The sequence below is a fragment of the Rana temporaria genome, chromosome 11 (genome assembly GCF_905171775.1).
Source record: "Rana temporaria chromosome 11, aRanTem1.1, whole genome shotgun sequence".
In the NCBI taxonomy this organism is placed as follows: Eukaryota; Metazoa; Chordata; class Amphibia; order Anura; family Ranidae; genus Rana; species Rana temporaria.
The window spans coordinates 11,352,747-11,365,246 of NC_053499.1; the positions used below are offsets into that span (position 1 = coordinate 11,352,747).

Consider the following 12,500-nt stretch of genomic DNA (forward strand, 5'->3'; position numbering starts at 1 on the left):
ACAATTCCTCCCACAGACACCAATGATGGGGCACAATTCCTCCCAGTGCCACCAATGATTGGGCACAATTCCTCCCAGTGACACCAATGATGGAGCACAATTCCTCCCACTGACACCAATGATGGAGCACAATTCTTCCTACTGACACCAATGATGGGGCACAATTCCTCCCAGTGACACCAATGATGGGGCACAATTCCTCCCAGTGACACCAATGATGGGGCACAATTCCTCCCAGTGCCACCAATGACGGGGCACTATTCCTCCCACTGACACCAATGATGGAGCACTATTCCTCCCACTGACACCAATGATGGGGTACAATTCCTCCCACTGACACCAATGATTGGGCACAATTCCTCCAAGTGCCACCAATGATGGGGCACAATTCCTCCCACTGACACCAATGATGGAGCACAATTCTTCCTACTGACACCAATGATGGGGCACAATTCCTGCCAGTAACACCAATGTTGGGGCACAATTCCTCCCACTGGCACCAATGATGGGGCACAATTCCTCCTACTGGCACCAATGATGGGGCACAATTCCTCCTAGTGACATACATTTCCCAACCCCCCCCCCCCCCCCCCCCCAAGTTATTATAAATTTCTGAATTTTCTGACCTATTACAAAACTCTGTAAATGTAACAAATGAAAAAAGAATATGTTTTTTTATAAAAAAAGATTTAATAAAATAAGTTAACATTTCAAATTGCATGTATTCGGAAATTACTGGTCTCGACAACAAAAATATATATATATTAAGAAGGAAAGCGCATTGTAATAAATACAAATATATAAAGAATTTTGGAATAAATTATCCCGGGTCAGTCCGGTTCGTATTGCTCTTTTTTTTTCCGCGGATAAATAAATAACACTAATCGCGTGGATAATCCGTCTTCTCCGTTCATCAATCGTCAGCTCCTTGGACAAAAACTCCAGTGTGTGGAGCTCAAACAATTGTCATTCAACATGCTGTGTCCTTGTAAGGCAATCACTTCCTGTCTCATGAGCCTCTCCCGGCAACCGCGCGTGCATTTTGGTCCATTAATCATGGCCCTATGAGGGGGAAAAAAAGGAAAATTATTAAATTAAAACGTCCAATTAAAAAAAATATATATATATATCATAATATTTAATTTTCAAAATTCTACACAGATGTATAACAATTTTCTCTTATTATTTAAAAGCCAGTAGACAACCTTTTCTATATACTTTTATTATTATCTTATATTATTATTTATTATTATTTAATACATGATATAACAAAAAAATAAAAAAAAATATATATATATATATATATATATATATTTTATATATATATATATATTTTTAGTTTTATTGTGTATTAAATAATAATATAAGATACTAATAAATGTATATATATATATATATATATATATATATATATATATATATATATATATATATATATATATATATATATATATACTTTTATTATTATCTTATATTATTATTTATTATTATTTAATACACGATATAACTAAAAAATATATATATATATATATATATATATATATATATATATATATATATATACTATATAAATTAAATAAGCGTCTTTATTAAATATTCCATAAAGAATTTTTAATATATATATATATATATATATATATATATATATATATATATATATATATATATATATATATATACTTTTATTATTATCTTATATTATTATTTATTATTATTTAATACACAATATAACAAAAAAAAAAATATATATATATATATATATATATATATATATATATATATATATATATATATATATATATATATATAGTTATATTGTGTATTAAATAATAATAATATAAGATAATAATAAAAGTATATATATATATATATATATATATATATATTAAAAATTCTTTATGGAATATTTAATAAAGACGCTTATTTAATTTTTTTGTTTGCAATTCAAATAAATAAATACAATGGAATAAATATTTGTTCAATGTTGCTAAAACCCTTATTGTTAGATGAAATAATTGTTAAATGGAATTTTATCGAAGCTCCCGAGAGAGCAGATAAATGTAAGTTGTGGAATGTATATTTTTGTATGAAAAAAAAATGGAAAATTAATAAAGGGATTTATAAAAAAAAAAAAAATTTTTTTTTTTTTGCTAAAACACAAAAATATGCATAAAATTCTCTAATTTAGTACATAATTCTGTAACATATTAAATTTACGGATGTGGCAATGTGAGTGCTTTCCTTTTGTATTTTTCCATACTAAAATATGCATAGAATTCTCTAATTTAGGATTGAAAATCATGTACAGTAGGCATAGAATTCTCGATGGCCCTTCCTGAGTCCATGGTAAACTAGACATGCTGTCGGCTTTTGTTCCTGTAGCATGTGCGTTGCTGCGAGATCCTTTTTGTCACCGGTACTTCCTCAAGTGACTGACGCGGCATAAAACCACATGGCATACAAAGCAGAATCTAAGCCTCTCTTACTGTTTCTAAAATCAACTTTTGTATCAAAATTATTGCTCTAAATTATGAAATTACTCTTGAGTTATATATATATATATATATATATATATAAAAAAAAAAAAAAGTATTAGCACCCTGACATTTTGAAATTAACAAAAAATCAAATAAATTTTGTAAGAATTTGCAAATTTTTTCAAATTACGTAAAAAAAAATTATGTAAAAAAATTGAAAATCTTCGGTTTACCTAAATTTGGGCACAACTTATACAGCGGGTAACTGAAATTAGTAATGGCTGCTCAAATTGAAATATTTGAATGTTGAAGTTTGAAGGGTTGAGCAACCAGAGGATTGGGCTTGGCTGTAAAGACTCCAGCTTTCTGCTAATTTATTGGATTCCCCCGATTAATATATGGAATGTCAAATACAGAGGAATTGTAGGGGCAACTGATAAATGCTAGAGCTCGATTCGACCATTGACTTTCCATCAAATGTGCTACTTTAAGTCCCAACGAGGCATGCCTGGACATGTAGTTCCACAAGTGACTCAGGGACACGGTTTGCTACTACCTGTAGGTGAAATGTGACATGGTAGAGTGTTTGGAAGTTTTTGGGCAAACTAAGGTTGTCTCCTTCTTAACGGATAGGCAACCTTTGACTCTCTAAATACTTTTAAGGTCCAAACCATAATGAAATGTGACTGGCAGCAGATGGAGAGTTATAGGTAGCATTGTGGTTTGGACCTTAAAAGTATTTAGAGAGTCAAAGGTTGCCTATCCGTAGAAGGCCAGATGGACCTTGATAGGCAATAGACGGAACATTACGGGTTTCATTGTCATGTTCAATTTGGCATTTTTAATTTGGAGAATAGGAAATGTGACTGGTAGCAGATGAAGAGTTATAGGTAGCATTGTGGTTTGGACCTTAAAGGTATTTAGAGAGTCAAAGGTTGCCTATCCGTAGAAGGCCAGGATAGGCAATAGACGGAACAATATGGGTTTCATTGTCATGTTCAATTTGGCATATTTTTTTTGGAGAGATGAGGTTTGCCCATACGTGGTGGGCAATACGGGCCATGATAGGCAGATGGAAAGATAATGGAGGAATTTGCTCATGGTAAGGACTGACGGTTAACCGGTTCTCACCTGTTCCATAGGGTTGATGCTTGAGAATCATTGGATCACTTGCATGGAGCCACCCTCCTCTCACTGTTCTGTCGCTCCCTGAAACTTTGGAGGGCTTTCTTGTTCTGGAAGTCGATCAGAGCCATGGTGATGGCCGCGTTCCAGCTGCTTTCATCGGGGCAGCGGAAATCTATCTCCTTATTGTCCATGGTGACAATGGTGAAGTAGATGTATTTGCCCGTCCTCTCCACACAATCCAACTTCTTTATGGACTGGAACTTGAGCTCCTTGCACTTGCTCCTCTTTTGCCCATCGGCGAACATGTTAAGGCTGTCTTTGGTCAAGACGCAGAGCTTTTTCCTCCAAAACTGGAGGAGGTTGTCGCTCCTTTTCTCCAGCTCGCCTTCCATGATCACATCGGAGACCTGCATTTTCATTCTCTGTTGGGCTGCTGGTTGAAGGCAATCGCTCGGGCGCTGGTCCACTGTTGGTATTGGGAGCTTGGTGGCTTGAAGCAGTCCTGGGGGATAGAGCGCAAAGTCTTGGGAGCTTGAGGGGCTGTGCCTGCCTCTGCAGCTAGGTGTGTGAATGAGAGGAATGAGGAGATAGCTTAGAATTTATGTCACTTCTCACGCCACTCCTTCCCAACCCTCCAGTGACGAGTACTGGAATGCAGTTCCTCCCAGTGCTTAGTCACTGGTCTCCTTCAGTGTCTGGGATTGCGCTCACGCATTGTCACACCCACAAGGCTGCTAAACATTAGCTTCAGCTTCATTCATAAATGAAGCCAGGGAAAGGAAAGGAGATCCTCTCTCTTAATTCCTGATCCTAAAAGCTTTCTGACAAATGGCTCACCACAAGCATGCGACCCAGCTGAAGCGAACGCCTTTCCGAAAACTGCAACCTTCTGCTGCAGGATTAGGGGGCCCATATAATGAGGAAAGCTGATCAATGGCAGTTCATACAACGGATCTGATACAAAAAAAAAACAATATTTTAGGGGTCGTTTACACCGCGTACGGTTTAATTGCAGTACAAACAAGAAAATGTATGTATTTCAAAGAGCCTAGTTAACATTATAGTGCCTTTATGTGCGTTTAACCACTTCAGCCCCGAAAAAATTGACCCCCTTCCTGAACCAGAGCACTTTTTGCGATTCGGCACTGCGTCGCTTTAACTGACAATCGCGCGGCCGTGCGACGTGGCACCCAAACAAAATTTACGTCCTTTTTTCCCCACAAATAGAGCTTTCTTTTGGTGTTATGTGATCACATCTGCGGTTTTTATTTTTTGCGCTATAAACAAAAAAAGAGCGACAATTTTGAAAAAAAATCTATGGGCTAGATTCAGGGACGAGATACGACGGCGTATCTCTGAGTTGCGGCGTCGTATCTATGCGCCTGATTCTTAGAATCAGTTACGCATAGATTTGACTAAGATCCGACCGGCGTAAGTCTTTTACGCCGTCGTATCTTAGTTGCAATTTTACACTGGCTGCTAGGTGGCGCTTCCGTCGATTTACGCGAGGAATATGCTAATTAGGTAGATACGCCGATTCACAAACGTACGTACGCCCGTCGCATTTTTTTACGTCGTTTACGTTAGGCTTTTTCCGGCATAAGGTTGCTCCTGCTATATGAGGCATACGCAATGTAAGTATGGACGTCGTTCCCATGTCTAATTTTGAAATTTTTACATTGTTTGCGTAATGCCGGGTACACACGAGAGGATTGATCCGCGGATACGGTCCGCCGGACCGTATCCGCGGATAAATCCTCTCAAGGATTTCCGCGGATTTTGATCCGATGGAGTGTACTCACCATCGGATCGAAATCCGCACCGAAATCCCATCGCGATGACGTGTCGCGCGGTCGCCGCGATGATGACGCGGCGACGTGCGCGACGCTGTCATATAAGGATATCCACGCATGCGTTGAATCATTACGACGCATGCGATGGAGGGAATCGGACGGATCGATCCGGTGAGTCTGTACAGACCACTGAATTGATCCGCTGAAGCCGATTCCAGCGGATAGATTTCTTAGCATGCTAAGAAATTTTTATCTGCTGGAAATCGGTCGGCCCGAAAAAAATCAGCGGAAAAAGATCCGCTGGGTTGTACACACCAGCGGATCTATCCGCTGGAACTGATCCGCAGATCAATTCCAGCGGATAGATCCTCTCGTGTGTACGGGGCCTAAGTCATTCGCGAATAGGGCTGTACGTAAATTACGTTCACGTCTAAAGCATTGACGATTTGCGGCGGGAATTCGAGCATGCGCACCGGGATTCTTTTACGAACGGCGCGTGCGCCGTTCGTAAAAAACGTCAAATACGTGGGGTCACACTAAATTTATATAAAAACACGCCCACATCATCCAAATTTGAATTAGGCGGGCTTACGCCGGAGCACATACGTTACGCCGCCGTAACTTAGGGCGCAAGTTCTTTCTGAATATGGAACTTGCGCCCTAATTTACGGCGGCCTAACGTATCGCCCGCACAACATTACGCAGGGCTATCTGAATCTAGCCCTATATTTTTTACTTTTTGCTATAATAAATATCCCACATTCCCCCCCCCCAATTTTTTCTTTCCTCAGTTCAGGCTGATACGTATTCTTATACATGTTTTTGGTAAAAAAAAAAATGCAATAAGCGTCTATTGATTGGTTTGCGCAAAAGTTATAGCGTCTACAAAATAGTAAATCGTTTTATGGCATTTTTATTATTATTATTTTTTTACTAGTAATGGCGATTTTTATCGTGACTGCGACATTATGGCGGACACATCGGACACTTTTGACGCTATTTTGGGACCGTTGGCATTTATACAGCGATCAGTGCTAAAAAAATGCACTGATTACTGTGTAAATGGCACCGGCAGGGAAGGGGTTAACCACTAGGGGGCGAGGAAGGGGTTAAGTGTGTCCTACGGTGTGATTCTAACTGTGGGGGGGCTGGGCTACAAGTGACACGACAGCGATCACTGCTCCTGATGACAGGAAGCAGTAGATTAGTGTCCTGTCACTAGGCAGAACAGGGAAATGCCTTGTTTACATAGACATCTCCCCGTTCTGCTTCTCTGTGAGACAATTGCGGGCACCCGGCAGACATCGAGTCCACGGGACTCACGCTCACGATACGTTGCTTTGCACAACCGTGCCCCTGAGACCCCCACTACAGCCCCTGACCCCCCTCTACAGCCCCTGACACCCTTCTACAGTCCCTGACCCCCCTTTACAGCCACTGACACACCCACTACATCCCCTGACACACCCTCTACAGTCTTTGACCCCCCTCTACAGCCCCTGAAACCCCCACTACAGTTCCTGACACCCCTCTACAGCCCCTAACCCCCCTTTACAGCCCCTGAAACCCCCTCTACAGCTCCTGACACCCCCACTACAGCCCCTTACCCCCTCTACAGCCCCTGACCCCCCTGTACAGTCCCTGACCCCCCTCTTCAACCCCTGACCACCACACTACAGCACCTGACACCCCTCTACAGCCCCTGACACCCCTCTACAGCCCCTGACCCCCCTCTACAGCCCCTGACACCCTTCTACAGCCCCTGACCCCCCTCTACAGCCCCTGACACCCTTCTACAGCCCCTGACCCCCCTCTACAGCCCCTGACCCCCCTCTACAGCCCCTCACCCCCCTCTACAGCCCCTCACCCCCCTCTACAGCCCCTGACCCCCCTCTACAGCCCCTCACCCCCCTCTACAGCCCCTGACACCCCCGTACAGTCCCTGACAAAGCTGTGGTGATTAACCCCTTTATGTTACACTGACCAGAAGTGCGTATGGTCACTTCCCTATTTTGTTAGAACAAAAGGGGGAGTGGAAATTGGGATTATAGCGGTGCCTAAATAGAAATTACAAATAGTACTTAAAAATTATTTTACTACACAAATATTTTAGACATACGATACAATCATGGGTGTATAAAAGCAATAGAGCAATAATACATTATTTAATACTGGTCAAGGTATTAACGGCCTACTAAGGTTACAGATCAGTTATCCCTACATGGTTCGCCAAACGTTGGCTTCTTCAGGGGAAATAACGGTAACCAGTATTTGTATAAATAGCTCTAGAAAAACAGATATCTATCTATCTATCTATCTATCTATCTATATATCTATCTATCTATCTATCTATCTATCTATCTATCTATCTATCTATCTATCTTCCTTTCTTCTATTCTTTGTTTCTATATGTATCTATCTTTATTTCTTTATCTATCTTCCTTCCTTCTCTTCTTTCTTTCTACCTTTATCTATCTTTCTTTCTTTATCTATCTTCCTTACTTTCTATCTATATAGCTATCTTCCTTCCTTCCCTTCTTTCTTTCTTTCTATCTTTATCTATCTTTCTTTATCTATCTATCTATCTATCTATCTATCTATCTATCTATCTATCTATCTATCTTCCTTCCCTTCTTTCTTTCTATCTTTATCTATCTTTCTTTATCTATCGTCCTTCCTTTCTATCTATCTATATTTCTTTCTTTATCTATCTTCCTTCCTTTCTATCTATCTTCCTATCTATATCTATATCTATATCTATATCTATCTATCTATCTATCTATCTATCTATCTATCTATCTATCTATCTATCTTCCTTCCCTTCTTTCTTTCTATCTTTATCTATCTTTCTTTATCTATCGTCCTTCCTTTCTATCTATCTATATTTCTTTCTTTATCTATCTTCCTTCCTTCCTTTCTATCTATCTTCCTATCTATCTTCCTATCTATATCTATATCTATATCTATCTATCTATCTATCTATCTATCTATCTATCTATCTATCTTCTTTCCTTCCCTTCTTTCTTTCTATCTTTATCTTTCTTTATTTATCTTCATTCCTTCCTATCTATCTATCTATCTATCTATCTATCTATCTATCTATCTATCTATATATCTTTATCTATCTTCCTTCCCTTCTTTCTTTCTTTCTTTATCTTTCTTTATTTATCTATCTTCCTTCCCTTCTTTTTTTCTATCTTTATCTACCTTTCTTTATCTATCTATCTATCTATCTATCTATCTATCTATCTATCTATCTATCTATCTATCTATCTATCTATCTATCTATCTATCTATCTATCTATCTCCCTTCCTTCCCTTCTTTCTTTCTTTCTTCATCTATTGTTCTTTCTTTATCTATCTTCCTTCCTTTCCTTCTTTCTATCTTTATTTATCTATATTTCTTTCTTTCTTTCTTTCTTTCTTTCTTTCTATCTATCTATCTATCTATCTATCTATCTATCTATCTATCTATCTATCTATCCACCTTCCTTTCTTTCTATCTATCTTTATCTTTCTTTGTATCTATCTTTCTTTCTTTCTCCCTTTCTCTCTCTATCTCTCTGTCTATCTATATTTCTTTATCTCACCCCACATCCCATCATTAACTCCCGCCGCGCCCCAACGACCCCCCCACCCCCCCGGCTGCTCAGTCTTAAATGGCCGGGCCTATTTTTTGTCCCAGTCCGGGCCTGGTCACATTCGATCATTTGATGCGAGACTGCAACTCAATTTCCTTACCGGTATCAACATTTTCTGCTATTCTTATCTTCTAAACAACTGCTTGACGCTCTCCTTTGGTCAAAGAACACCATTCCACTCAAGGTTATTAAGAGATTTGATTGTTTTATTGATTGTAAAATCATATAATCTAATTTCTACATACAGATGCATGGTCTGTATTAGGGTTGTCCCGATACCACTTTTTTAGGACTGAGTACAAGTACCGATACTTTTTTTCATGTAGTCGCCGATACCGAATACCGATACTTTTTTTAAATGTCATGTGACAGTTTTCAAACCACAATACAGACTAAGGATATTTTCTTTAGAATTATGAAGAACTCTAACTCAAGACATTATAAAAGAATAAAAATGAGTAAAAATGAATAAAAATGTTTTATTTGCTTGTCACGCAGTAGTAAAAAACTCAAAGAATTTTCATAGAACATGTTGATAAATACAAAAAAAGTATTCTATTTAGGTATCGGGGGTATTTGCGCGAGTACGAGTACTCCCGCAAATACTCGGTATCGGTCCCGATACCGATACTAGTATCGGTATCTGGACAACCCTAGTCTGTATACCAGTCGTAACATTGAGGAGGTTGTCCGGACATGCCTGGGACATGCACTCTTTAGACACAAGCTGCATATTGATCAATGGGATAGTGGAATGCTGGCCTAGCTCCACTAGTACTTGTCAGTAGTACATACTATCATTTCTAACACACACCTGGGCTCATTGTGCACAATAGTGTCTTATCATAGGACCTTGAAAGATTATACTCCCAATATGACAAATCTACAAAGATGTGTAGCACAGTAGTGTATTTAGGATTTGTGCTGCCCTAGGCCTGACTAAACTTGTGCACCTCCCTAATTTAAATAACACCCACCCCTTCCTGTCAAGGCCACACCCCGTTCTGTTTAGGACCCACCGTGAAGTGGGGACACTAGTTCTGAGAGCCTGAGGCAACGGATTCCCTTAATTTGCATAGATTTCCTCTCACTTCCTGTTTGGCTATGGGGCAGGAAGTGAAGGGGAAATCTCTGCAATGGGACAGGGATGGTAAAAAAAATAAACTGACAGGGGCTATAACCCTCCCTTACTCTATCCAAAATGAAAAAAAAAAAGTGTTGCCTATAGTGCTACTTTAAGCACAAATTTATGATAATTTTATGGAGAGGACTAAGAAGATATAACCATGGCAATGGTGCAGCAGAAAACATAGAGAACAGTGAGAAAGGTTTGTGGTCCAGGATGATAGGACAGTCAAAATTAGAAGCAATGCCCCCCCCCCCCCCACCAGTTGCTTTATGGGGGGCGCCAGACTAATTTGCCTCTCTGCCCAGGCCGCCCCATAAGACTGGCACCCACAGCCACTGTCCCCATTTTGATGGTCTCTCAATATCCCTGGCCTGCATTGAGTTCCCGGGTCTAAAAACGTGCTGTGTCCATTATAAGGGGTTTTCACCTACTTTGCATTAAGTGCCCAGATCTGCACACCTAGGGCCAGATTCTCGTAGATCCGCGTATCTACGAGCAGGGCGTAGCATATGCCATTAACACTACGCCGCCACAACTTACTGGAGCAAGTGCCGTATTCTCCAAGCACTTGCTCCCTAATTTGCGGCGGCGTAGTCTAAATGGCCCGGCGTATCCCAGTGTAAATCAAAGGGGGCGGCTTGTATTTAAATTAAGCGCACCCCCGTGCCGAACGAACTGCGCATGCGCCGGCCTTAAACGTAGGCCACTGCGCATGCTCTGTAGTACGCCGCAAATACATTGGTTGCGACGTGAACGTAATTAACGCACAGCCCTATTCGCGACGAGTTATGTAAACGACGGAAAAACCTGACGCTGTCCCGACGGCCATACTTAACATGGCATACGGCAGACCGACGTAAGGTTACCCCTCATATAGCAGGGGTAACCTTACGTTTACGGAAGCGACGTAAACGGCGACGAGGCGGCGCAAAATCGTTCGGGAATCTGCGTATCAGGCTCATTTGCATAGACAAATGAGAAATCGTCGTAAACGCCATCTAGCGACCAGCGGGGAATTACATCTAAGATCCGACGGTGTAAGTGACTTACGCCAGTCGGATCTACGCCATATCTATGCGTAAATGATTCTAAGAATCACTCGTATAGATACCCGGGCGGTGTATCTGGAGATACACCGTCGTAACGCTTTTGAGAATCTGGCCTCTACTGTGCCTTTTAGGAGGTATTCCTACCAACGCTGTATCCTGGCCTAGGGGGGGCAGCACAGAAAGAGTCCCTGCCGGTTTGCGCTACACTGTTACACTCAATGCAGGCCAGGGATAGTGAGAGACCATCAAAATAGGGACAGTGGCTGTGGAAACCCCTCATAATGGGCACAGCAGGCATACAGACCCGGGAACCCAACCTAGGAACTCAGAGCAGAGATCTCACCAACAGAGTCTCCAAGAGACTGTCAGGGAAAGGTGACCAGATTTTTTAAATTAAATCCGGGGACATATATATATTTTTTTTTACTAGTAATAAGGGCAATCAGTGACTCTCCACCCCCGCCTCACAGCCTGTCAAGTTTTACTCTCCGGGCCTCGGGTACTATTGGGTGGGCAGCTGAATGGGCTGAATGGGCATGCAACCGAAACCAAAATATTCCCTCTGCTTCGACCAGCACATGATCATCACAAAGGGGCACAGATAATGGAAAGAAAATACACCCCCCTAATCTAGTAGGTGCGGTGGAGCTGGGGGGGGGGTGTAATTCAGAATTATTTTAATTTTTTTATTCTGCACTGACTGGCCCAGATTCACAGAGAGCAAGGCGCACATTACGCCGCCGTAGAGCAAACACTGTACGCCACGCCAACGTAGCGCGGAGAGGCAAGCATTGCATTCAGCAAGCCAGTGCTCCCAACGCTGCGCCAGCGTGGCGTGGGTTTCAAAGGCGCACGCCGGTGTAGGTGGAAGTGGGCGTGACCCCATGCAAATGATGGGCCGAGCGCCAGACAGGTACGTATCACGAACTGCGCATGCGCCGTGATGTGGACGCATGCACAGCACCCCCCTGCGCCTGCTCACAACCACACCGGCACAACTGCCTAAGCTACGGCGGATCACCGTGTACGCCGTGAACATAACGTACGCCCAGCCAGACACACGTCCAACGCACAATACGCCGGCTTGTGTTCCCTGGTGCAGACCTGTGCATGTCTGTTGCCGGGTTGCACCTCATTTATGGGGAATAACTTTACGCCGGACGTACAACTTACGCGCATCCAGCGTAGCCTGCGCCGGGCACACGCACGTTTCGTGAATCGGCGTATTTCCCTCATTTGAATGTTCGAATGGCTAATCAATGGAAGAAGCACCATGCGCCCAG

The 12,500-nt window shown here is 41.5% G+C and overlaps 1 protein-coding gene across 1 annotated transcript; it reads right to left on the minus strand.

The window, feature by feature from the left end:
* Positions 1–861: 861 nt before the first annotated feature.
* PHLDA2 (pleckstrin homology like domain family A member 2) lies at positions 862–4,199 on the minus strand. The gene is made up of 2 exons (XM_040328033.1): positions 3,609–4,199; positions 862–1,062 (listed from the first exon to the last, which is right to left on the minus strand). The coding sequence occupies exon 1, from the start codon at positions 4,022–4,024 to the stop codon at positions 3,644–3,646; it is 381 nt and encodes a 126-aa protein (XP_040183967.1). The 5' UTR covers positions 4,025–4,199; the 3' UTR covers positions 862–1,062; positions 3,609–3,643.
* Between the last annotated feature and the right edge of the window lie 8,301 nt (positions 4,200–12,500).

Excerpts from the sequence above, each read along its gene's own strand:
- PHLDA2 (XM_040328033.1), bottom strand. The coding sequence starts at position 4,024 with ATGAAAATGCAGGTCTCCGATGTGATCATGGAAGGCGAGCTGGAGAAA.